The following is a 23,162-nucleotide window of genomic DNA, read 5'->3' as shown; positions in this document are numbered from 1 at the left end:
GTACTTCCTGCTCTGTCTGAAAGGGGACTCACTGCAGTCCCTCCGTGGCGACCACCTCTGCCGACACATCACAGCGGGTTCAAGTCAGTGGCTGAAGGATCTTCTGTCTTGTTCCTGATGATCTCGAGACCCTCACAGTCCTGGTAATCCGGTTCTTCCCGAAAGGCCCAAGTGTCCGTGGAGAGTTGTGTTAGCTTCTGTACAGGAAACCAGTGGACGGAGGTGTCATTAAATACGTCCGTGTACTGTGAGGTCTGAGGGAGTGCCAGCTCCTCCCCTCCTTTCAAAATCTGAGCGGGAAAATTCAAAAGTAAAACAAAACCTTGAGAGTCCCAGTAAGGCCCACCCTCCTGGGTTAGATTCCCGTTTTACTGTTCACCCCCACCTCCCATGTTATTCTTTTTTTTAAAAAATAAGGAGTAAGGTATTTTAGTGCTTTGTGCAATGAGTTGGAAGCCCCAAGGGCAGTGCCTACAGGAGACCAGATACTAAGAATAGAGGAAATAATCAGGAAAACATGAAGCGATGCACTAAAACGTCCCAGCTTTCTGGAACACAGACCCCTCGCGCGAGCTGACGGTGCCGTAACCTCGCTGTGCCGTCGGTCAGCCCCTCGGGAGCTCCCGCCGCTACAGGTGAAGGCAGAATTCTCCAGGGTAATGGAGATGTGTGTGTGGTGTCCCACCCCAGCCCCTTCACTCAGGCAGATACCTTTGCAACATACGGATAATGTTCCTGCAGAATCCTTGTCAACAACCTAGAAAAATTTTTTAAAAATCTGATTAGGCGGTTTGAGAGTGGTTTCATTCAACTTAAGACACAGAAGGGCAAGGTGACTGAAATAGATCACAAAATCTTTTAAAAATGTGGGATGTAGAGTAGGTTAAATATTTAGTAGGAGGTGTGAATGCCCCAGTCACTGCCCATTTCATCAGAGAAGAATGACAGCGGACACCGAGGCATCGTGAAGCAGGAGGAGGATGTTACGCAGCCGTAAGAAGAGAAATCAAATGTTTTTTCCCCATTTTAAAAAGCTGTTTCTGCCTGTCCTAAGGGAAGGGAGGAATTATTGGCAGAGACTCCTTAACTTGCTTCCCAGCTTGACTCAGGGCTGACGTCTCCCAGCTCCAACCCTCTGTCCAGGTTCCCATGGAGAAGCCTTTCCGAGTGTGAAATGTTTCCTCCTTGCAGGTCAGTCCAAGGAATGGGTTCACCCCAGGGCCCGGTGGCGCCTCGGCGTTCCCAGGCTTACCTTTCCTCGAGTCCTCTGAAGCTGTTCCCAACGATGACCATCTTGGAAAGGGCGGCTATGGACCAGTTTCTCCACAGCAGGTTGTTGTAGAGCGCCGTCCCACAGTGGAGCATGTAAAAGACGGTGGGCTCGCCGCACACACTCCGTTTTCCTTCCTGGGGTACAACGTGCACAGGTGTAAACACACTTCTTACAACAAGGCGAGGGAGGGGCAGAGTGCTAATGAGCTGTGAGTTCTCACCACCAAAAACTGAATGTGATTCTGTGTGGTGCTGAAGGATGTGTGAGCTCGCTTGCAGTCATCTTACAAAAAAAAAATGCATCAGATCAACGAGTGCACCTTCAACTTCCACGTTACACGTCACCACGGGTCAGTGCAGCTGGACAAATGATGAGCTGAGGGGAAGGCAAACTGACGCATCAAATGGAAAAGACTCCTGCTACATCCTCTTGTGGAACAGTACACAGGTAGTACGTGTGAGGTCTACAGGATCATACGGGGCTGCGGGTCAAGAAATCATGACGTCCAGAACTCGCGTTTACTTAACAAATGCATGTCCCATGAACGCAGGGGGCTCTGGACTAGTGAAGGGCCAGCTTGGGTCCGTGAGAGCAGGGCAGGAGGGACAGCAGACGTCACCGTCCCTCAGGTACCTGTGTTTTCCTGAGTCACTCTCTGCAGATCCCTGTCGTAACTCAGTCCTTTTCAAACGTGCCCTGGGGGGTCCAGTCACCGCCTCTTGAGAGCCTCTGCTCTGTGCCATCTCTGCCACCTCTCCGGCGGGAACAAGCCCCCTGGCCCTTGCTGTCTGGCGCCAGCGACCCTAGGCCTCTCTTCTCTCCCTGCAGCTTCCCCGGCCCATGACACGCTGGCCGTGGTTCCTGAGCAGCGGCTCTGCCCAGGCTGCCTGCAGTCCTGGCTCTCAGCAAACTCCCGGGAGACCTTCAAATCCCAGCTCAGACCCAGGAAGCCTTCCTGGACCCCCGGGACAGCACAGGTGTCCTCCGTCTCAGTTCCTAGACGTGGCGCTGCTCGCTGTCCACTCATCATGCCCCTGTTCACAGCCACGTGCCCTGCAGTGGCGGCGAGCAGCGCCCACCGCCCTCAGGCTCCCCAGAGCTCCCTGCCTCGCACAGAGCAGGCACTCAGAGCTCAGGATGACCTGAGCTGAACGGCAGTGTTTTAGGACCCCGCCAACGTCAGAGACTGATTCTCCTCTCTGCTGGGCCTAATTTTCATGTTTCATAATAAGCAATGAGATGGCGGTTTCAGAACAGAGAGGAAGAAAATGATTCTATGATCCCCAAGACAATGCCTGACTAAATGGAGAGGTATCTGCCTGGAGTCGCTCCAGCCCTTGGCTTGTGCAATGATGTTTTTTCCAGAGGTCTCAGAAATCTTGAATGCCAACCTTTTTAGGGGGTGCAGGGTAGGCCAAGGACTTAGCTGTAACTCTCAGCCAGGTGCTATGCACGTGACTGGTCTACGGCTTCCCCTCACCGGGGCACGTTCCAACCGGAAGAACCTCATTTGAGGTACGGAGGCTGTGCCCTCTATTCTCCTGCAGCAACAGTAAATACCAACTCAGCATAACATTGGGACACAATTCTTAACGAGAATTTTGCAAACCTAACGTGTTTGTGCCATTGTGTGATTATTTTCTTCTGACAGGCACAACATAGGTCCAAACGGGGTAACAGACCAGCCACATACGGACGCCCTGGGGAGGAGGGCACTGCTAGTCACAGAGCCTGGCGCCCAGGGACAGGGCCTGGGGTCAGCTTGGTGAGCAGCTGCCCAGCCCTCCCCGCTCCCCTCTCTTAAACCACGTACCTCGTTCTCACTGAGAACAACCACGCCAAGGGTGCTAAGAACCGCAATTTCCAGCTGGCTAAACAGAGGGTCATACACCCAGCAGTGACTTCTGGGGATCTGCAGAGGGCAAATGAGTGGCTTAGTCAACATCTGTGTGCACAAGACCAAGGAAGGAGACAATAAAGGATACCGAAATTTACCTGGCACTTTTCCAGGAAGAGAAGCAAAAACGCGAGCTGGTTTCTAGCTATGACGCAGGTGGCGAAGTTCCCCACGCCGTAACACACGCACTTCAAGTGGCAGGCTCCTGTGACTGGGGTCTCCTCTGGGACCAAGCCAGGGGCCACATCTGACTCACCTGGTGATGCGTCGAGATGCAGGTTTACAAGGGCTTCTGACAGGGGCCCCACAGGGGCCTTCAGCTGTTCCAGATACTTCCTAAGACACCTGTTGATGGTTTCTGAAAGAGCAGGCCCAGTACAGTCAGAGGGCAGCTCTGACCCTGAGAACTGAATCCTCCACGGACCCAGCGAGAAGAGGAGCAGGCTTGAAGAGGCTTCAGCTCCGCAGAGAAAAGGGCTGCTGGCCTCGCTCCCAAACATGCCTGGGACACGCTGCCACGTCCACCCAGAACTGATGGCTGTCCGGTCCCTGGCTACCCACAGCCTACAACCGAAGGGAATGTTTCAAGCAAAAATCAGGCTTCATTCATGGGCACGGTTTCCATCTAATGCTCATTGTCAACTCATTCTAATTTAATAAGCGGCAACCTGGTAAATCCAAGTGATGGTCTGAAATACCTACTTTTTTTAATAATAAAAAAGAATAGAGGGGCAGAGCTCTCAAAATGACACTATAAATAACTGGGAATAAGAATATTTAATGTGTAAAAAACTAAAAGAAAAAAAGGTAGGCTGGGGCTTCTAGACAGTAATGAAAAATACTCTGTCTAAATCGTTTCACAGAGTGGTGAGTTCTCTTGTCTCTCCTTCTCTTATACTGGTACTGAATTTAGCAGAACAAATCTGTATGTAGAACAAAACAAAAAGCAAACAGCCCTATATTCCCATAATAAGATACCGGTTTTGACTTATCAGCAAAGATACCTTTAAGACCCAGGCTAGGAAAGGTTGCACGAAAAGCTGGCTTTTTTCATCCATGCTGGTCAAAGAATCAGTAAAAGCTTTTTTTGGAAAACAACTTGACAGTGGATATCAAGTTGATCACTTCCACCTCTGGGAATATATACTTAAAAGATTACCCTAAATTTGGTAAAAGCTTTATGCATAAAGGTGCTCATTGAAAAATTATGTATATTGGGAATTCCCTGGAGGTCCAGTGGTTAAGACTGTGCTTCCACCGCAGGGGGCAGGGGTTTGATCCCTGGTTGGGGAACTGAGATCCCACATGCATGGTGCGGCTAAAAAAATTCTTTTAATTAAAAACAAATTTTCAAGTTTTGATTATTACTGTTTTAAAAAAAAAATTATGTACAATAAATTTTAAAAAAACAACAAAAAAGGAAACAAACTAAGTGTCCCTCAATAAAAATTACAACTATGGTATATTCACGTTCTGTATTAATATTTATGTTGCCACTGACTAGGAAGAGATTATAACAGCAGGGGGTGGGGTCTACAATGTAACATCAAGGGGAAGAGCAGGATAAATACAAATTTCAACAACACTGATAATGACAACTAACATTTACTGCCTCCTGTGCAGCAGGCAAGCACTGTCGTAAGCACTTTACTGAATGCCTCATTTAATATTCAAAATTACACTACAGGATATGCACATTTTCATGTCCATTCCACAGATAAAGAAACTGAGGGCCAGAGTTAAGTGCCAAAAGACACACAGTTGTAAGGGGGAAGTCAGAATTAGAACCCAGCATGCACACCACTCTGTGAAGCAAAACATCATCCAATGAGAGCTGGATTCCTTGCTTTGCCCATATCCAGGCCCTCCTCCCACCCTGACCGCCTCCAGCCTGAGCCAGATGGTACCCACCTAGTGCTAAACTCCAGAAATCAGAGATAAGCAGGTCCTCCCTGTTGAGAAAAAATGGCGTGGTCATCTCTCGTCCCTTTCAGGGCTGCCCTAACAGGGACCTTCCTCCTGGCCGGGATGTGGGGATAGTGGAGCACCCTCAGACACAGAGTCTACCTGTGAGACTGGACGAGGGTACCAGGTGAATATGGCCAGAGCAGAGCTGCTGGGGCCCAGAGAGGGCAAGAGAGAGGGCTTCCTGGAGGAGGCCCCCGACCCCTGGGGACATGTCGGTCTGGGTCTTGGCACACAGGTGCAGCTCCAGAATTGGTGGTTAGATGCAGAGATTTAGCCTCTCTGAACTTTAGTTTCCTCATCTCTAAAATAGGGATAAGAACCGTACCCATCACAGAGGGTTACGGGAGGAGTGAAATGGGTTAACAACACAGTGCCTCATACAGAGCAGGTAATAAATGGCCTTTGTTATTACAAATAATTCCAAGGTGAAAGAAAAAGAAGGGACAAAACCAAGTGTCTAGGCTTTCTTTAAAGTCAACTGTTTTCCACAAACCAGAGCAAAACACAGTCAATAGTTAATTTAAATGAAATGAATGAATTCTCCAATCAAAAGACATAGAGTTGCTAAATGGATTAAAACACAGGACCCAACTATATGCTACCTACAAGAGAATCATTTTGGACGTAAGGACACACAGACTGAAAATGAAGGGCTAGGAAAAGATATTCCATGCAAATATAAACCAAAAGGAAGCGGGAGAGCTATACTTCTACTAGACAAGATAGATTTTAAACCAGAGACATACCAAAATTTATGCGATGCAGCAAAAGCTATTCTAAGAGGGATGTTCATAGTGATAAGTGGCTTCCTCAAGAAACAAGAAAAGTCTTGGGACTTTCCTGGTGGCGCAGTGGTTAAGAATCCGCCTGCCAATGCAGGGGACACAGGTTCGAGCCCTGGTCTGGGAAGATCCCACATGCCGCGGAGTAACTAAGGCTGTGTGCCACAACTACTGAGCCTGTGCTCTGCAACAAGAGAAGCCACCAAAATGAGAAGCCTGGCCCCGCAACAAAGAGTAGCCTCCGCTCACTGCAACTAGAGAGAAAGCCCGCGTGCAGCAGCGAAGACCCAATGCAGCCAAAAATTAAATGAATAAATAAATACATTAAAAAAATCCCCTTGCCAATGCAGGGGACACGGGTTCAAGCCCTGGTCCGGGAAGATCCCACATGCTGCGGAGCAACTAAGCCTGTGTGCCACAACTACTGAGCCCATGCGCCACAAATACTGAAGCCCACACACATAGAGCCAGTGCTTCGCAGCAAGAGAAGCCACCGCAATGAGAAGCCTGTGCACCGCAACGAAGAGTAGCCCCCACTCTCCTCAACTAGAGAAAACCCACGCGCAGCAACAAAGACCCAATGCAGCCAAAAATAAATAAATGAAATAAATTTATTAAAAAAACGATAAGAGCAGAAATGAAGAAAATAAAGACTAAAAAGACAATAGAGAAGATCAATAAAACTAAGAGCTGGTTCTTTTTTTTTTTTTTTTTTTTTTAATTTTGTGGTATGCGGGCCTCTCACTATTGTGGCCTCTCCCATTGCGGAGCACAGGCTCTGGATGCGCAGGCTCAGTGGCCATGGCTTACGGGCCCAGCCGCTCCGCGGCATGTGGGATCTTCCCAGACTGGGGCACGAACCCGTGTTCCCTGCATCGGCAGGCGGACTCTCAACCACTGTGCCACCAGGGAAGCCCAAGAGCTGGTTCTTTGAAAAGATAAAAATTGACAAACTGTTAGCTAGACTCACCAAGAAAAAAAAACAGGGCTGGTCCAGGAAGATCATGAAAGAGGAGACATAACAACTGATACCATAGAAATGAAAGAGGAGACATATAACAACTGATACCACAGAAATATAAAGGATCATAAAGACCACTCGGAACAATTACATGCCAACAAACTGGATGACCCAGAAGAAATGGATAAATTCCTAGAAATATATAACCTTCCAATACTGAATCATGAAGAAATAGAAAACCTGAACAGACTGATTACTAGTAAGGAGGTTGAATCAGCAATCAAAAAACTACTGGGCTTCCCTGGTGGCACAGTGGTTGAGAGTCCGCCTGCCAATGCAGGGGACACAGGTTCGTGCCCAGGTCTCGGAGGATCCCACATGCCACGGAGTGGCTGGGCCCGTGGGCCGTGGCCGCTGGGCCTGCGCATCCGGAGCCTGTGCTCCGCAACGGGAGAGGCCACAACAGTGAGAGAGGCCTGCGTACCGCAAAAAAAAACCCAAAAAACAAAAAACCTCCCAACAAACAAAAGTCCAGGACCAAATAACTTCACTGGTGAATTCTACCAAATATTCAAAGAAGAATTAATACTGATCTTTCTCACACTCTTCCAAAAATAGAGGAAGAGGGAACACTTCCAAACTCATTTTATGAGGCCAGCATAACCCTAGCAAAACCAGACAAAGATGCCATAAGGAAAGGAAATTACAGGCCAATACCCCTGATGAACATAGATACAAAAATGCTCATCAAAAATATTAGCAAACCAGGGACTTCCCTGGTGGTCCAGTGGTAGAGAATCCGCCTTACAATGCAGGGGACACATTCCCTGGTCAGGGAACTAAGATCCCACATGCCGCGGTGCAACTGGGCCCGTGTGCCACAACTACTGAACTGGCGCACCTCAACTAGAGCCCGCATGCTGCAAACTACAGAGCCCATGCACTTTGGAGCCTGCGAGCCACAACTAGAGAGACAAAACCCACACACAATGAAGGGCCTGCACGCCACAATGAAAGGTCCTGCATGCCTCAACAAAGATCCTGTGTGCCGCAACTAAGACCCAACGCAGCCAAAAATAAATAAATAAATCTTTAAAAAAAATTAGCGAACCGAATTCAAAAATACATTAAAAGGATCATACACCACGATTAAGTGGGATCTAATATTCCAGGGATGCAAGGTTGGCTCAATATCTGCATATCAGTCAACATAATACATCACATTAACAAAATGAGGGATAAAAATCACATGATCATCTCAATAGATGCAGAAAAAGCATTTGACAAAATTCAGCCTCCATTTATGATAAAAATTCTGAACAGAGCAGGTATAGAGGGAACATAACATAATAAAGGCTATATACATATGGCTTTTTCACTGGAGAGTAAGCCTTTATTATGAAGAATGCTCTGGAGGTATTTTTTTTTATTATTATTATTATTTTTTTGCAGTACACAGGCCTCTCACTGTTGTGGCCTCTCCCGTTGCGGAGCACAGGCTCTGGACGCACAGGCTTAGCAGCCATGGCTCACGGGCCCAGCCGCTCCACGGCATGTGGGATCCTCCCGGACCGGGGCACGAACCCATGTCCCCTGCATCGGCAGGTGGACTCTCAACCACTGTGCCACAAGGGAAGCCCCTGGATGTATTTTAAATGGTTAGTTTTCCCCTCCCTCTGCCAGAGGAACCAGGTGATTTTTCTTGGCTCTTCACCGTAAGACCCTGGTTGGGTTCCTGGAAGTAAAGCCCAGGAAAGTTTGGGGGTGCCCCTAGGACTGCAGCCCCCAGAAGTCTCTCAGAGACTCTCACACTAGTCCTCACTCAACTTCCAGGAATTCATCAAAATGATCATTTAAGTGTTCTCACCAGTTTATGGCTCTAGTGGCTTCTGCTTCAGAAGTATGACACAGTGGGATAGCTTTCCCAATCAACAGGAGAACACTGATAGCTGTTCAGAATTTGTGAAGTCTGATGCTTGCTCAATGGCAGCTTTGCTTCCTCTGAATCCTAAAAATGGCCTTGCCCTTCAAGAGAAACTAAGCCTTTCAAAGCTGCATTGATTGCCCTTTATCTCCTTGTGTTTGCAGTTTTTGTACCTATCATCAGAATAGTGGCAGGAGATGAGTAAGTTAAAGGAGCATGTGTACAATGCATCAGCAGAAATTATGTCTCGGGGGAAAAAAAAGTGCATTTGGAACAGGAAATAAAAGGAGAAGTGAAACTACTGAATAACATCACTAATGACTTCAGGCTAAAAGATTGGGAACATTCTCAGACATTGAAAAATATCACTTTAATTCAAGGTCCTCCTGGACCCTCAGGTGAAAAAGGAGAGAGGTCCCACTAGAGGTGGTGGTCCACGAGGCATTCCAGGTCCAATAGGTCCACCACGTCCTAAAGGTGACTGGAGACCAACTGGCTTTCCTGGAAGTTGAGGATTCCCAGGACCAATGGGGAAGACAGGGAGGCCAGGGCCCTTTTAAGATCAGGTGGGTTGGCAACTACTGAGGCCCGCGTGCCTAGAGCCCGTGCTCCACAACAAGAGAAGCCACTGCAATGAGAAGCCCGCGCACCGCAACGAAGAGTAGCCCCCGCTCACCACAACTAGGGAAAGCCCGCACACAGCAAGGAAGACCCAACACAGCCAAAAATAAATAAAATAAAATAAATTTTAAAAAAAAGATCAGGTGGGTTGGGCGGGACACCCTGTGCTACCATCTCGTTAAAAGGCCCTTCACCTCTGCACAAGTCATCAGCACAACTGACTCCAAGATCCCTTTGTGTCTCCTCCAAACCACCCTTGGCTCCCGTTTGGTACCCAGTTTCCACGTGGCTTCCTCTCCTGGCTGTTGGTGCTGTTTGGGCCTCTGCTCCCACACTCACGTCTCCCCCAGCTCCATATCCCGCCGTCACCGCCCCCCCCAGCACTCTGAGCTGGGATGCTGCCCATGCACTGCCTGGTGGACTGCTCCTGCCGGTCCCCAGGAGTCCTCTGCCACCCACTCATCTGGCGTCTCACTGAACCTGATGTAACCCATTGGGTTCTAGGAGAAATCCCATGGATACTGACTGTATGTGGATTCTTTACATCGAAAACACTAGTCTCAACCAGAGATAGGGAGGCCAGAAAAGAAAATCCATTCATTCGTTCACTCATTCATTTGTTCATTCAGCATATGTTCATTTGTGTACCTTCTGGAGCTGGACTTAACAGCTAATAAGACAGTTATTGTCTCTGGCCTTACAGAGCTAACTGTCTCTGAAGGACACAGACATGTAAACAGACAATTATACAACACAGCAGAGCTATATGGGGGGAAGAACAGGGCTCTATAGGTGTTCAGAGGAGATCAAGATTTTTTAATTCCTTAGAATATTAACAAAGTAATATATGGTTAATATACCTTCTTGTCTTATTCTCCAAATTACAGCTTACCTTTTTCAAGTTTTATAGTGAAATAAAGTAGAGCTGGGGCAGTTCATTCAACACATCACCAAAACTTGTTTCCTTCAATTAACTGTCCATTTCAAGCAATAATATTTTGATCATAAAAAACAAAAATGTTGACGTTTATTATTCTAAAAAGCTCTTTGCATTTTATGTCTTAAATATCCAGTATAGATCGTGGAGAAAAAGAAATATTTCAGTAGAGCTGAAGACATTTTGTGTAGATGAAGAAAGGGCTAAAAATGACAAAGGAGAAAAAGAAAAGGCAGACCAAAAAAAAAAAAAAAAAGGAAAAATGTGGGATTCCATATTTTTTTGAATCTCTCTCTATTAATTAACAGATCACATTTTCACAACCATCCTTTTCTTCAAGGATAACACTCAGTCCCAGGATTCACAGCATTAAGGTTCTAGTAGAATTCTAAGCAGCATGCCTGTGTGTATCTCACCACTTCCATTCCCTCCCCTGTAAAATTGGCATTGTAACCCCCACCTCCAGAGTTATTGTTAGGATCACATAAGATACTGTGTGTATGAAGATGCTCTGTAAAATCATAAAGTACTTTAAACACAAACACACAAAAATAAAGTCCATATATGACAACCCCACAGCTAACATTATTCTCAACTATGTAAAGCTGAAAGCCTTTCCTCTACAATCAGGAACAAGACAAGAATGCCCACTATCAACACTTTTATTCAACAAGGTACTGGAAGTCCTAGCCAAAGCAGTTAGGCAAGAAAAAGAAAGAAAAAGAATCCAAGTTGGAAAGGAAAAAGTAAAATTGTCACTATTTGCAGATGACATGATACTATAGATAGAAAACCCTAAAGACTCTACCAAAAAACTGTCAGAATGAATAAACAAATTTAGTAATGTTGTAGCAGACAATCAATACACAAAAATCTGTTGCATTTCTATAGACTAATAATGAACTATCAAAAAAAGAAATTAGGAAAACAATCTCAGGGAGGATCACGATGGCATAGTAGGATGTGAAGCTCACCTTCTCCCACAAGTACATCAAAAATACATCTACATGAGGAGTGATTCTCACAGAATATCTACTGAATGCTGGCAGAAGACCTCAGACTGCTAAAAGAGCAAGAAAATCTCCATGTAACCAGGTAGGACGAAAGGAAAAAAAAAAAAAAAGAAGAAAGTGAGAAAGGAATCGGGACAGAACCTGTGCCCCTGGGAGGGAGCCGTGAATGAGGAAAGGTTTCTACACCCTGGGAAGCCCCCTCACTGGTCAGGAGATCGGCCAGGACAGACAGAGAGCTTCAGAGCCTTGGGGAGAACACAGCAGCCGGTTTGTGGCAGACAGAGGACTTCACAGACAGTCGGTGCCGTTGCCCTGCACTCCCCAGCCTGAGATGTGCGTCTGCCGGCACAGGCAGGGGCTGGGTGCTGGAACTTAGGCTTCAGAGATCAGACCCTGAGAGAGGGCTGGGGGTGGCTGTGTGGAAAAAAGCTCAGGGTGGGGGAGTGAGGGGCTGGAATCTGTGTGACCACAACTGAGGGTGTATGCAGAGGAAGCCCAGACCACCTTAGAGGCCAGGTGACATTGTTTGGGGGGTGTGACAGGGGAGGGGCGGGACCCACCACTGTGACCTTTTTCCCTGTGTGCGCGCTCGCAGAGGGCAGGACACTGCATGGGTTCCAGGGGCAGTCGTGAGCTGCCGCTGCCACCTACCCAGATGCCAGGAGCGGTTGAGAGCCGCCTCCGCTCCCACTGTGTGCTCGGGGGGTGTGCCTAAGCCAACACTGCCACCAAGAACCGCAGGACTGGGCATCAGCCACCACATCTGCATACCCCTATCAAGGGGACAATGCCTAGCACACACTGAAGAAAGAGGCAACAGGCATCCATACTAAAAACAACCCTTGCACAAAATATATTAACACCCCACAAGCTACACAGGGACACCTCCACATATAAACAGCCCTCTGAGACCACAGTAGACAACTGTCTCTCCTAAACTCACAGAGTAAGAGAAATGTAAGTAAACTGAAGAAGCAGAGGAACAACCCCCAGTTAAAAGACCAAGAGAATTCCCCTGAAAGAGCAATGAAACAGACCTCTTCAGTCTACCAGACACCTATTCCAAAAATGAGGTAATGAAAATACTGAAGGAAGTAAGAAAGGTGATTGACAGAAACGCAGAATACTGTAAAACTATAAAGAGGAACCAAGAAAAATTAGAAAACTCATTTACAGATATGAAAGCTGACCGAAAGGCAATGAACAGCAGAATGAATAATGCAGAAGAACGAATAAGTGACCTTGAAGATAGAATAATGGAAATCACCCAATCAGGACAACAGACAGAAAGCCAAATGAAAAAAAAAATGAAAGCAACATAAGAGACCTACAAGATGATATAAAGCACGCATAATGGGGATTCCAGAAGGGGAAGAAAGAGACAAGGGGATCGAAAATGAATTTGAAGAAATTATGGCTGAAAACTTCCCAAACCTAAAGAAGGAAACAGGGGCGTCCCTGGTGGCGCAGTGGTTAAGAATCCGCCTGCCAATGCAGGGGACACAGGTTCGAGCCCTGGTCCAGGAAGATCCCACATGCCGCGGAGCAGCTAAGCCCATGCACCACAACTACTGAGCCTGCACTCTAGACCCTGCAAGCCACAGCTGCTGAGCCCGCGGTCTAGAGCCTGCAAGCCACAGCTGCTGAGCCCACGTGCCACAACTACTGAAGCCTGTGCCTAGAGCCCGTGCTCTGCAACAAGAGAAGCCACGACAATGAGAAGCCCATGCACCACAACTAGAGAAAGCCCACATGCAGCAACGAAGACCCAACACAGCCAAAAATAAATAAATTAAATAAATAAATTTAAAAAAACAAAGAAGGAAACAGATATCCAGGTACAGGAAGCACAGAGGGTCCCAAACAAGATAAACCCAAACAGACCTACACCAAGACATATAATAAAAATGGAAAAAAGTTAAAGAGAAAGAGAGGATTCTAAAGGCAGCAAGAGAAAAACAAAGAGTTAATCACAAGGGAACACTACCATAAGGCTATAAGTCAATTTTTCTACATAAATGTTGCAGGCCAGAAGGAAGTGGCAAGATATATTCAAAGTCCTGAAAGGGAAAAATCTGCAACCTAGGATACTCCACCCAGCAAGATTATCATTTAGAACAGAAGGAGAGATACAGAATTTCTCAGACAAGCAAAAACTAAAAGAATACAGCAATACTAAACCTATCCTAAAGGAAATATTGAAAGGTCTTCCCTAAATAGAAAAGAAGTAAGAATATATAGGAAAGAAAAAATCACAATGGGAAAGTAAATCACTTAAATAAGCCAGTACACAGATTAAAAAAAAATCAAAAAATTTCTGTGACAGTGATGATAACCACAGTGAAGAGCAAAAGGATGAACGTGAAGATGTAACAGAGGACGTCAAAATCATAAAGTGTGGGGGAGAAGAGTAAGAAAATGCAGATTTTTTTCCTTAGAATGTGTTTGAGCCTATATGAGTACCAGTCTAAGACAAGTAGATATAGGAAGGGGGTAATATACATGAAAAACAGGGTAACCACAAATCAAAAACATACAATAGATTCACAAAAACCAAAAAGAAGAGAACATAAACATAATACAAAAGAAAATCATCAAGCCACAAAAGGAAAAATGAAAAGGACAAAGGAGAAACATAAAATCAATGGGAAAACAAGGTTTAAAATGGCAATAAATACATATCTATCAATAATTATCTTAAATGTCAATGGACTAAATGCTCTAATCAAAAGACAGAGTGGCAGACTGGATTAAAAAAAAAGAGGCTACAATACGCTGCCTACAAGAGAGACCCATTTCAGGGCAAAGGACACACATAGGTTGAAAAGCAGAGGTTGCAATACTCATATCAGACAAAATAGACTTTAAAACAAAGGCTATAAAGAAAGATAAAGAAGGACACTATATAATGATAAAAGGATCAATACAAGAAAAGGATTTTAAACTCATCAACATATATGCACCTAATATAGGTGCACCCAAATACATATAACAAATACTAACAGACATAAAGGGAGAAACTGACAGTAATACAATAGTAGGAGACTTTAACACCTCACTCACATCAATGGACAGATCTTCTATACAGAAAATCAACAAGGCAACAAAGATCCTAAACGATTCAATAGAAAATGTGAGGCTTAATTGATATTTTTAGGACATTAAATCCAAAAAAACCCCAGAATACACATTCTTTTCAATTGCACATGGAACATTCTCTAGGATTGACCACATACTAGGGCACAAAACAAGCCTCAACAAATTTAACAGTGCAGAAATTATGTCAAGCATCTTTTCTGACCACAAAAGCATGAAACTGGAAATTAACCACAGAAAAAGAAATGAGAATAAAATGATTACATGGAGACAAAACAACATGCTACTAAAAAACCAATGGGTCAATGATGAAATCAAAGAAGAAATTTAAAAACACCTTGAGACAAATGAAAATGAAAACACAACCATACAAAATCTATGTGATGCAGCAAAAGCAGTTCTTAGAGGGAAGTTCATAGAGATACAGGCCTTCCTCAAAAAACAAGAAAAATCTCAAATAAACAACCTAACTTACCACCTAAAAGAATTATAAAAAGAACAAACAAAACCTAAAATCAGCAGAAGGAAGGAAATAATAAAGATCAGAGAGGAAATAAATAAAATAGAGATTAGAAAAACTCAGTAAAACCAAGAGCTGGTTCTTTGAAAGGATAAACAAGACTGACAAACCTCTGGCCAGGCTCAACAAGAAGAAAAGAGAGAGAACCCAAATCAACAAAATAAGAAATGAAAAACAAGAAATAAAACTGATATGGCAGAAATACAAAAAACCATAAGGGAACACTATGAGCAATTCTATGCCGACAAATTCGACAACCTAGAAGAAATGGATAAGTTTCTAGAAACATAGAGCCCACCAGAACTGAATCAAGAAGAAATAGATAATTTGAACAGACTGATCACTAGATGTGAAATAGAATCTGTAGTTTTAAAACTCCCTACAAACAAAATCCAGGACCACATGGCTTCACAGGTGAATTCTACCAAACATACAAAGAAGAACTTATATCAATCCTTCTCAAACTCTTCCAAAAAAAATGAAGAGGAGGGAAAACTCCCAAAGACATTTGATGAAGCCACCATCACTCTGATACCAAAACCAGACAAAGATACCACCAAAAAAAGAAAATGACAGACCAGTATCTTTGATGAATATAGATGCAAAAATTCTCAACAAAATATTAGCAAACTGAATCCAACAACACATAAAAGAGATAGGCTTCACTGGTGGCACAGTGGTTAAGAATCCGCCTGCCAAGGCAGGGGACACGGGTTCAAGCCCTGGGGCGGGAAGATCCCACATGCTGCAGAGCAACTAAGCCCATGTGCCACAACTACTGAGCCTGTGCTTTAGAGCCTGCAAGCCACAACTACTGATCCCATAAGCCACAACTACTGAAGCCCGTGTGCCGAGAGCCTGTGCTCTGCAACAAGAGAAGCCACCGCAATGAGAAGCCCACACACTGCAACGAAGAGTAGCTTCTGCTCACCACAACTAAAGAAAGCCCGTGCACAGCAACAAAGACCCAACACAGCCAATAAATAAATAAATAAATAAATAAATAAATAAAATTAATTTAAAAAAAGATCATACACCACAACCAAGTGAGATTCATCCCAAGTTCACGAGGATGGTTCAACATATGCAAATCAATCAATGTGATACACCACATAAACAAAAGAAAAGATAAAAACCACATGATCATCTCAATAGACACAGAAAAAGCATTTGACAAAATTCAATATCCATTCATGAAAAAAAACTCTTACTAAAGTGGGTATGCATAAAGGGAACACATCTCAATATAATAAAAGCTAGTTATGACAAACCCCCAGCCAATATAATATTAAATGGTGAAAAGCTGAAAGCCTTCCAGCTAAAATCTGGAAGACAAGGATGCCCACTCTCACCTTTTCTATTTAACACAGTATTGGCAGTCCTGGCCACAGGAATCAGACATGAAAAAGAAATAAAAGGTATCCAAATTGGAAAGGAAGAGGTAAAATTGTCATTATATGCAGATGATATGACATTATACATAGAAAACCCTAAAGACTCCATAGAAAAACTACAAGACCTGGTAAACAAATTCAGCAAGGTAGCAGGATACGTGATTAACATACAGAAATTGGCTGCATCTCTTTACACCAACAATGAAATTCAGAAAGGGAATGAAAAAAAAAAACCTTTTAAAATCGCACCCCCAAAAATAAAATACTTAGGAATAAACCTGACCAAGGAGGTAAAAGACTTATACGCTAAAAACAATAAAAATTAATAAAGGAAACTGAAGATAACTCAAAGAAATGGAAAGATATCCCATGCTCTTGGATTAGAAGAATATTGCTAAAATGGCCATACTACCCAAAGCAATCTACAGATTTAATGCATCCCTATCAAATTACCCATGATATTTTTTCACAGAACTAGAACAAATAATCCTGAAATTCATATGGAACCATAAAAGACCCAGAATTGCCACAGCAATCCTGAAGAAAAAGAAAAAGCAGAAGGCATAACCTTCCCAGACTTCAGACAATACTGCAAAGTTACAGTAATCAAAACAGACCTATGGATCAATGGACCAGAATAGAGCACCCAGGAATAAACCCACATACCTACAGGCAACTAATATTTGACAAAGGAGGCAGCAATATACAATGGGAAAAGGCAGTCTCTTCAGCAAGTGGTGTTGGGAAAGTTGGACAGCTGCATGTAAATCAATGTAGTTAGAACAAACCCTCTGACCATAAACAAAGATAAACTCAAAATGGCTTAAAGACTTAAATATAAGACATGACACCACAAAACTCCTAGAAAAGATCACAGGCAAAACATTCTCTGACATAAATTGTACCAATGTTTTCTTAGGTCAGTCTGCCAAGACAACAGAAACAAAAGCAAAAATAAACAAATGGCACCTAATCAAACTTATAAGCTTTTGCACAGCAAAGGAGACGATAAACAAAATGAAAATACAACCTACAGAATGGGAGAAAATATTTGCAAATGATGCAACCAACAAGATCTTAATTTCTAAAATATATAAGCAGCTCATACAACTCAACAACAAAAAACAAACAACCCAATCAAAAAATGGGCAGAAGACCTAAATAGACATTTCTCCAAAGAAGAAATACAGATGGCCAATAGGCACATGAAAAGATGCTCATCACTGCTAATTATCAGAGAAATGCAAATCAAAACTACAATGAGGTACCACCTCACAGCGGTCAGAATGGCCATCATTAAAAAGTCTACAAATAATAAACTCTGGAGAGGATGTGGAGAAAAGGCAACCCTCCTACACTGTGGGTGTGTTGGTGGTAAGTAAGTTGGTGCAGCCACTGTGGAAAACAGTATGGAGGTTCCTCAGAAAACTTAAAATATAATTACCATATGATCCAGCAATCCCACTCCTGGGCATATATCCGGACAAAACTCTAATTCAAAAAGATACATGTGGAGGCTTCCCCGGTGGCGCAGTGGTTAAGAATGTGCCTGCCAATGCAAGGGACACGGGTTCGAGCCCTGGTCCGGGAAGATCCCAGATGCCATGGAGCAACTAAGCCCATGCGCCACAACTACTGAGCCTGTGCACCACAACTACTGCAGCCTGCAAGCCTAGAGCCCGTGCTCTGCAACAAGAGAAGCCACCACAATGAGAAGCCCGTGAACTGCAACTAAGAGTGGCCCCTGCTCTCCACAACCAGAGAAAAGCCCGTGTGCAGCAATGAAGACCCAACACAGCCAAAAATAAAATACATAAATTTATAAAAAACAAAACCAAAAAGATACATGCACCCCTATGTTCATAGCAGCATTATGTACAACAGCCAAGACATGGAAACAACCTAAATGTCCATTGACAGATGAATGGATAAAGAAGATGTGGTGCGTATATACAATGGAATACTCCTCAGCCATAAAAAAGAATGAAATAATGCCATTTGCAGCAACATGGATGCAACTAGAGATTATCATACTAAGTGAAGCAAGTCAGAAAGAGAAAGACAAATACCATATGATATCACTTATATGTGGAATCTAAAATATGACACAAATGAACCTACCTATAAAACAGAATCAGACTCATGGACATAGAGAACAGACTGGTGGTTGCCAAGGGGAAGAGGGTTGGGAGAGGGCTGGAGTGGGAGGTTGGGATTAACAGATGTAAGCTTTTGTATACAGAATGGATAAACACCAAGTTCCTACTGTATAGCACAGGGAACTATATTCAATATCTTATGATAAACCATAATGGAAAAGAATATTAAAAAAAAAAGAATGTGGGGCTTCCCTGGTGGCGCAGTGGTTGAGAGTCCACCTGCCAATGCAGGGGACACGGGTTCGTGCCCCGGTCCGGGAAGATCCCACATGCCGCGGAGTGGCTGGGCCCGTGAGCCACAGCCGCTGAGCCTGTGTGTCCAGAGCCTGTGCTCTGCAACGGGAGAGGCCACAACAGTGAGAGGCCTGCATACCGCAAAAAAAATAAAAATAAAAAAAATAAAAAAGGATGTGTATAAATGTATAACTGAATCACTTTGCTGTACAGCAGAAACTAATACAACATTGTAAATCAACTATACTTCAATAAAAAATATTTATCAGAAAAAAAGAAAACAATCTCATGTACAATTGCATCAAAAAGAATAAAGTACCTAAGAATAAATTTAGCTAAGGAGGTGAAAGACCTGTATACTGAAAATTACAAGACATTAAGAAACTGAAGAAGACAGAAATAAATGGAAAGCTATCCCTGCTCAGGGACTGGAATTAATATTGTTAAAATGTCCATACTACCCAAAGCAATTTACAGATTCAATGCAATCCCCATCAAAATTCCAATGGCATTTTTAACGAAATAGGACAAACAATCCTAAAATTTGTATAGAACCACAAAAGACCTCAAATAGCCAAAGTAATCCTGAGAAAGAAGAACAAAGCTGGAGGCATCATATTCTCTAATTTCAAACTCTATTACAAAGCTATATTAATTAAAACAGTATGATTCTGGCTTAAAAACAGACACACAGGGCCTCCCTGGTGGCGCAGTGGTTGAGAGTCCGCCTGCCGATGCAGGGGACGCGGGTTCGTGCCCCGGTCTGGGAGGATCCCATATGCCGCGGAGCGGCTGGGCCCGTGAGCCATGGCCGCTGGGCCTGCGCGTCCGGAGCCTGTGCTCCGCGACGGGAGAGGCCGCAACAGTGAGAGGCCCGCATACCGCAAGAAAACAAACAAACAAACAAACAAACAAAAAACAGACACACAGATCAATGGAGCAGAATGGAGAGCAGAGGAAAAAAACCATGCATCTATGGTCAATTAATTTATGACAAAGAAGCCAAGAATATACAAAGGAAAAGACAGTCTCTTTAATGAATAGTGTTTGGAAAAATCAACGGCCACATACAAAAAGTGAGTAAAATTAGACCACTATCTTACACCATACACAAAACTTAACTCAAAATGGATTTAAGACTTAAATATAAGACCTGAAACCATAAAACTCTTAGAAGAAAACACAGGCAGTAAACTCCCTGACATAGGTATTGGCGATGATTTTTAAAAATCTGACACCAAAAGTAAAAGCAACAAAAGCAAAAATAAACAAGTGGAACCACATCAAACTAAAAAGCTTCTGCACAGCAAATGTAATCATTGACAAAATGAAAGGGTAACGTACTGAATGGGAGAAAATATTTGCAAATCATGTATCTGATAAGGGGTTAATATCCAAAACAAAGAGTTCACACAACTTAATACCTAAAAACCCCAAACAATCCAATTAAAATATGGGCAGAAGATCTGAATACACATTTTTCTAAAGACATACAGATTGCCAACAGGTTCATGAAAAGATGCTCAACATAATTAATCAGTAGGGAAGTGCAAATCAAAACCACCATGAGTTGTCACCTCATACCTGTTAGAATGGCTATATCAAAAAGACAAGAAATAGTTCAGTGTTGGTGAGGATGTGGAGGAAAGGGGAACCCTGGTGTACCACTAGTGGAAATGTCAATTGGTGCAGCTACTATGGAAAACAGTATGAGGTTCCTCACAAAGTTAAAAACAGAACTACCATTTGAGCCAGCAATTCCACTTCTGGGTATTTATCCAAAGAAAATGAAAACACTGACTTGAAAATATACATGCACCCCCGTGTTCACTGCAGCACTATTTATAATAGCCAAGATGTGGAAACAACCTTTGTGTTCATCATGGATGAATGGATAAAGAAACCGTGAGATATGTGTGTGTGTGTGTGTGTGTGTATCACACACATACTATGCGTGTATATATGTAGTGGAATATTATTCATCCATAAAAGAATGAAATCTTGCCATTTGTGACAACATGGATGGACCTTGAGGGCATTATGCTAAGTGAAATAAGTCAGAGAAAGGCAAATACTCTATCCCACTTATATGAGGAATATAACAAACACACATGAAGCTCACAGATACAGAGAATAGACTGGTGGTTGCTAAGGGTGGGCGAAGGGGGGTGGCGCTGTGAAACAGGTGAAGGAGATCCCAAAGGTACAAACTTCTAGTTATAAAATAAATCAGTCATGGGGATGTAATGTACAGCACCGCGACTTCAGTTAAAAATACTGTATGGTGTACTTGAAAGTTGCTAAGACAGATCTTAAGCTCTCATCACAAAAAAAAAACAAAAAAAAAAGTTGAAAGGAAAAAAAAAACTGAACTTGTTGGATTTGAACCGACAAGCCAGAAGCCAGTGCTCAGGGGACTCAGAGAGGAGACAGAATTGAAGAGGCTGCCCTCAGGTTCTGCCCAGAGGGTAAAGGAGGGCTGTAATGTACAGGGGGTGCTTTGTAAACTGGTGAGTGTGTGCACAGGAGAACAGCGTGTAAAGTGCTGGGCTCTTCTCTACTCAGGGCAATGGGGACTGCACCACACCTGGGGCTACAGGGAGAAGCAGGGAGTTCCAGGGGATACTGAAGAAGCTGAGGAGGAACAGTGTCAGGACACCTCTTAAGAGATCTCCAAGCTCCGAGGCACACTCATTCTCAGTGGCATCACCTGAGATCCTAGAAAAAGTCACTGATGCTTTTTTTTTTTTCAGGCTCAGTCACCACTGACTCTAGGCCCTAATTCTGGGGGAGGGGAATACATAAAATTAGTCTCATTTCTCTCAGTTGTGAAGGTCCTTCAGCTGCTGATCCGAAGAAGCACTAACAAAAGCTGTTATTTATTGAGCCCTTAAAGGACTGAAAATAAAGGCACAACGCTGAATAACAAAAGTAGGTAACATTTATTGAGTGCTTCCTGGGTGTCAGGCACTGTCCTAAGTGCTACTGATGGGGTTCAGGGCGGGCTGCCCCCCAGTATGCCACTGTGGCATATTGATTATTTGGAATTATACTTACTTGAGAAACATTCACTGCAAGAACACTTTGACCCTACTTTGTTCCCCTGAAGGCAGGAAATAAATCTCCCATATGAAAGGATCCTCGTATACCAGAACAGAAGGCATCTTTATCGCCAGAGACAGATGAGTCAAGGCTAAAAACGCTTTATAAACACACTTTGTTACTTCATGAACTTGCTACCCTAAGTCCAAGCCCCTTTGTTTTCTAACAAATAATTGTTTCCTTGTCTGAAAGATATAAAAGGTGCCTCATTTGGCCACTTTTTTGGGTGCCATGTTACTATGGGACTCCTGCACATTCCTGATTAAATTTGTTTTTCCCTCCTGTTAACCTGTCTTGTGTCAATTTTCTTATTAGACCAGCCAAAAGAACCTAGAAGGGTAGAGGAAAAACTTTTCCTCCCCAACACTATATGTAAGGTACACAGCAAGGCACGGAGCAATGATGGGGGGAGGGGGTGGGATAAACCAGAATAACGGAGAGCTTTTAAGCACAGGTTTTGAAGTTACCGAAGACATGGGTTTGAAACCTGGTTCCACACATTACCTATGTTTCTCTGAGACTGGGCGCCCTGCCAGGATCCTAGCGTGGCTGAGATGTTCATTCTGACAAAGTGTGTAGAGAACTCAAGCCAGCGCCAGGCACGCAGCAGCTCCTCAATTAACGCGTGATGATAATCATGAAGATGACAATCACGTGTGCTGGTTGCGGCCATGGCGTGAGCAAAACCGCTAATAACCAACATTAACATAATATTAATACCAAACACTGGTACTGCGCTTACCACACGCCAGACACTGTTGGGGATGGTAAACCATTGACTAATTCACTGAATCCTCAAAACAAGCCTATATAGGTACTATTTCCACGTCCATCTCACAGACGAGAAAACTGAGGCACAAAGATTACATACCTTGCCCAGGGTCACGCAGCTACAACTGCAATAAGAGGAATGACAAACTTTATTGAGCGCTTACTATGCTCCAGTCTGTAATGAGTTCTTTACCTCCGTTAAATCCTACCATAAACCTTAAAGGGTTTGCAGTTACTCCCACTTTACAGATGGCGAGACTGGGGCTTGGGGAGGTTCCCACGGGCGTGAAGATTCGGACCCAGGACCGAGTCCGTACTCACTTGGCTTCCTGGATGCGACGAAGCACGACTCCGCCGTCCACCTCGGGCTGGGCTCCCGGGGCCCGGTCCGCCGCCGCCGCCGCCTCCCTACGCCGCGGACGCATCGCCGCCGAGCGCCTTCTCCGACGAGACGCCGCCTGCCAGGCTTCCAGCTCCGCCGCCGCCGCCATTGGTCTCTGACGTCATCGG

The 23,162-nt window shown here is 44.0% G+C and overlaps 1 protein-coding gene across 1 annotated transcript; it reads right to left on the bottom strand.

Moving 5' to 3' along the window:
• Positions 1 to 68: 68 nt before the first annotated feature.
• On the bottom strand, positions 69 to 23,162 carry SRRD (SRR1 domain containing; the record flags this gene model as incomplete). Its single annotated transcript, XM_082640090.1, is given in 8 exon segments — positions 69 to 290; positions 712 to 757; positions 1,253 to 1,407; positions 3,087 to 3,185; positions 3,269 to 3,528; positions 5,082 to 5,122; positions 22,974 to 23,143; positions 23,145 to 23,162. Coding segments are annotated over 8 exon segments (1,008 nt in total). The 5' UTR covers positions 23,160 to 23,162.

This window comes from Mesoplodon mirus, assembly GCF_964341445.2.
Source record: "Mesoplodon mirus genome assembly, chromosome: 13".
In the NCBI taxonomy this organism is placed as follows: domain Eukaryota; kingdom Metazoa; phylum Chordata; class Mammalia; order Artiodactyla; family Ziphiidae; genus Mesoplodon; species Mesoplodon mirus.
The sequence above is the reverse complement of the archived record's forward strand: the minus strand, read 5'-3'. Positions and strand labels throughout refer to the sequence as shown.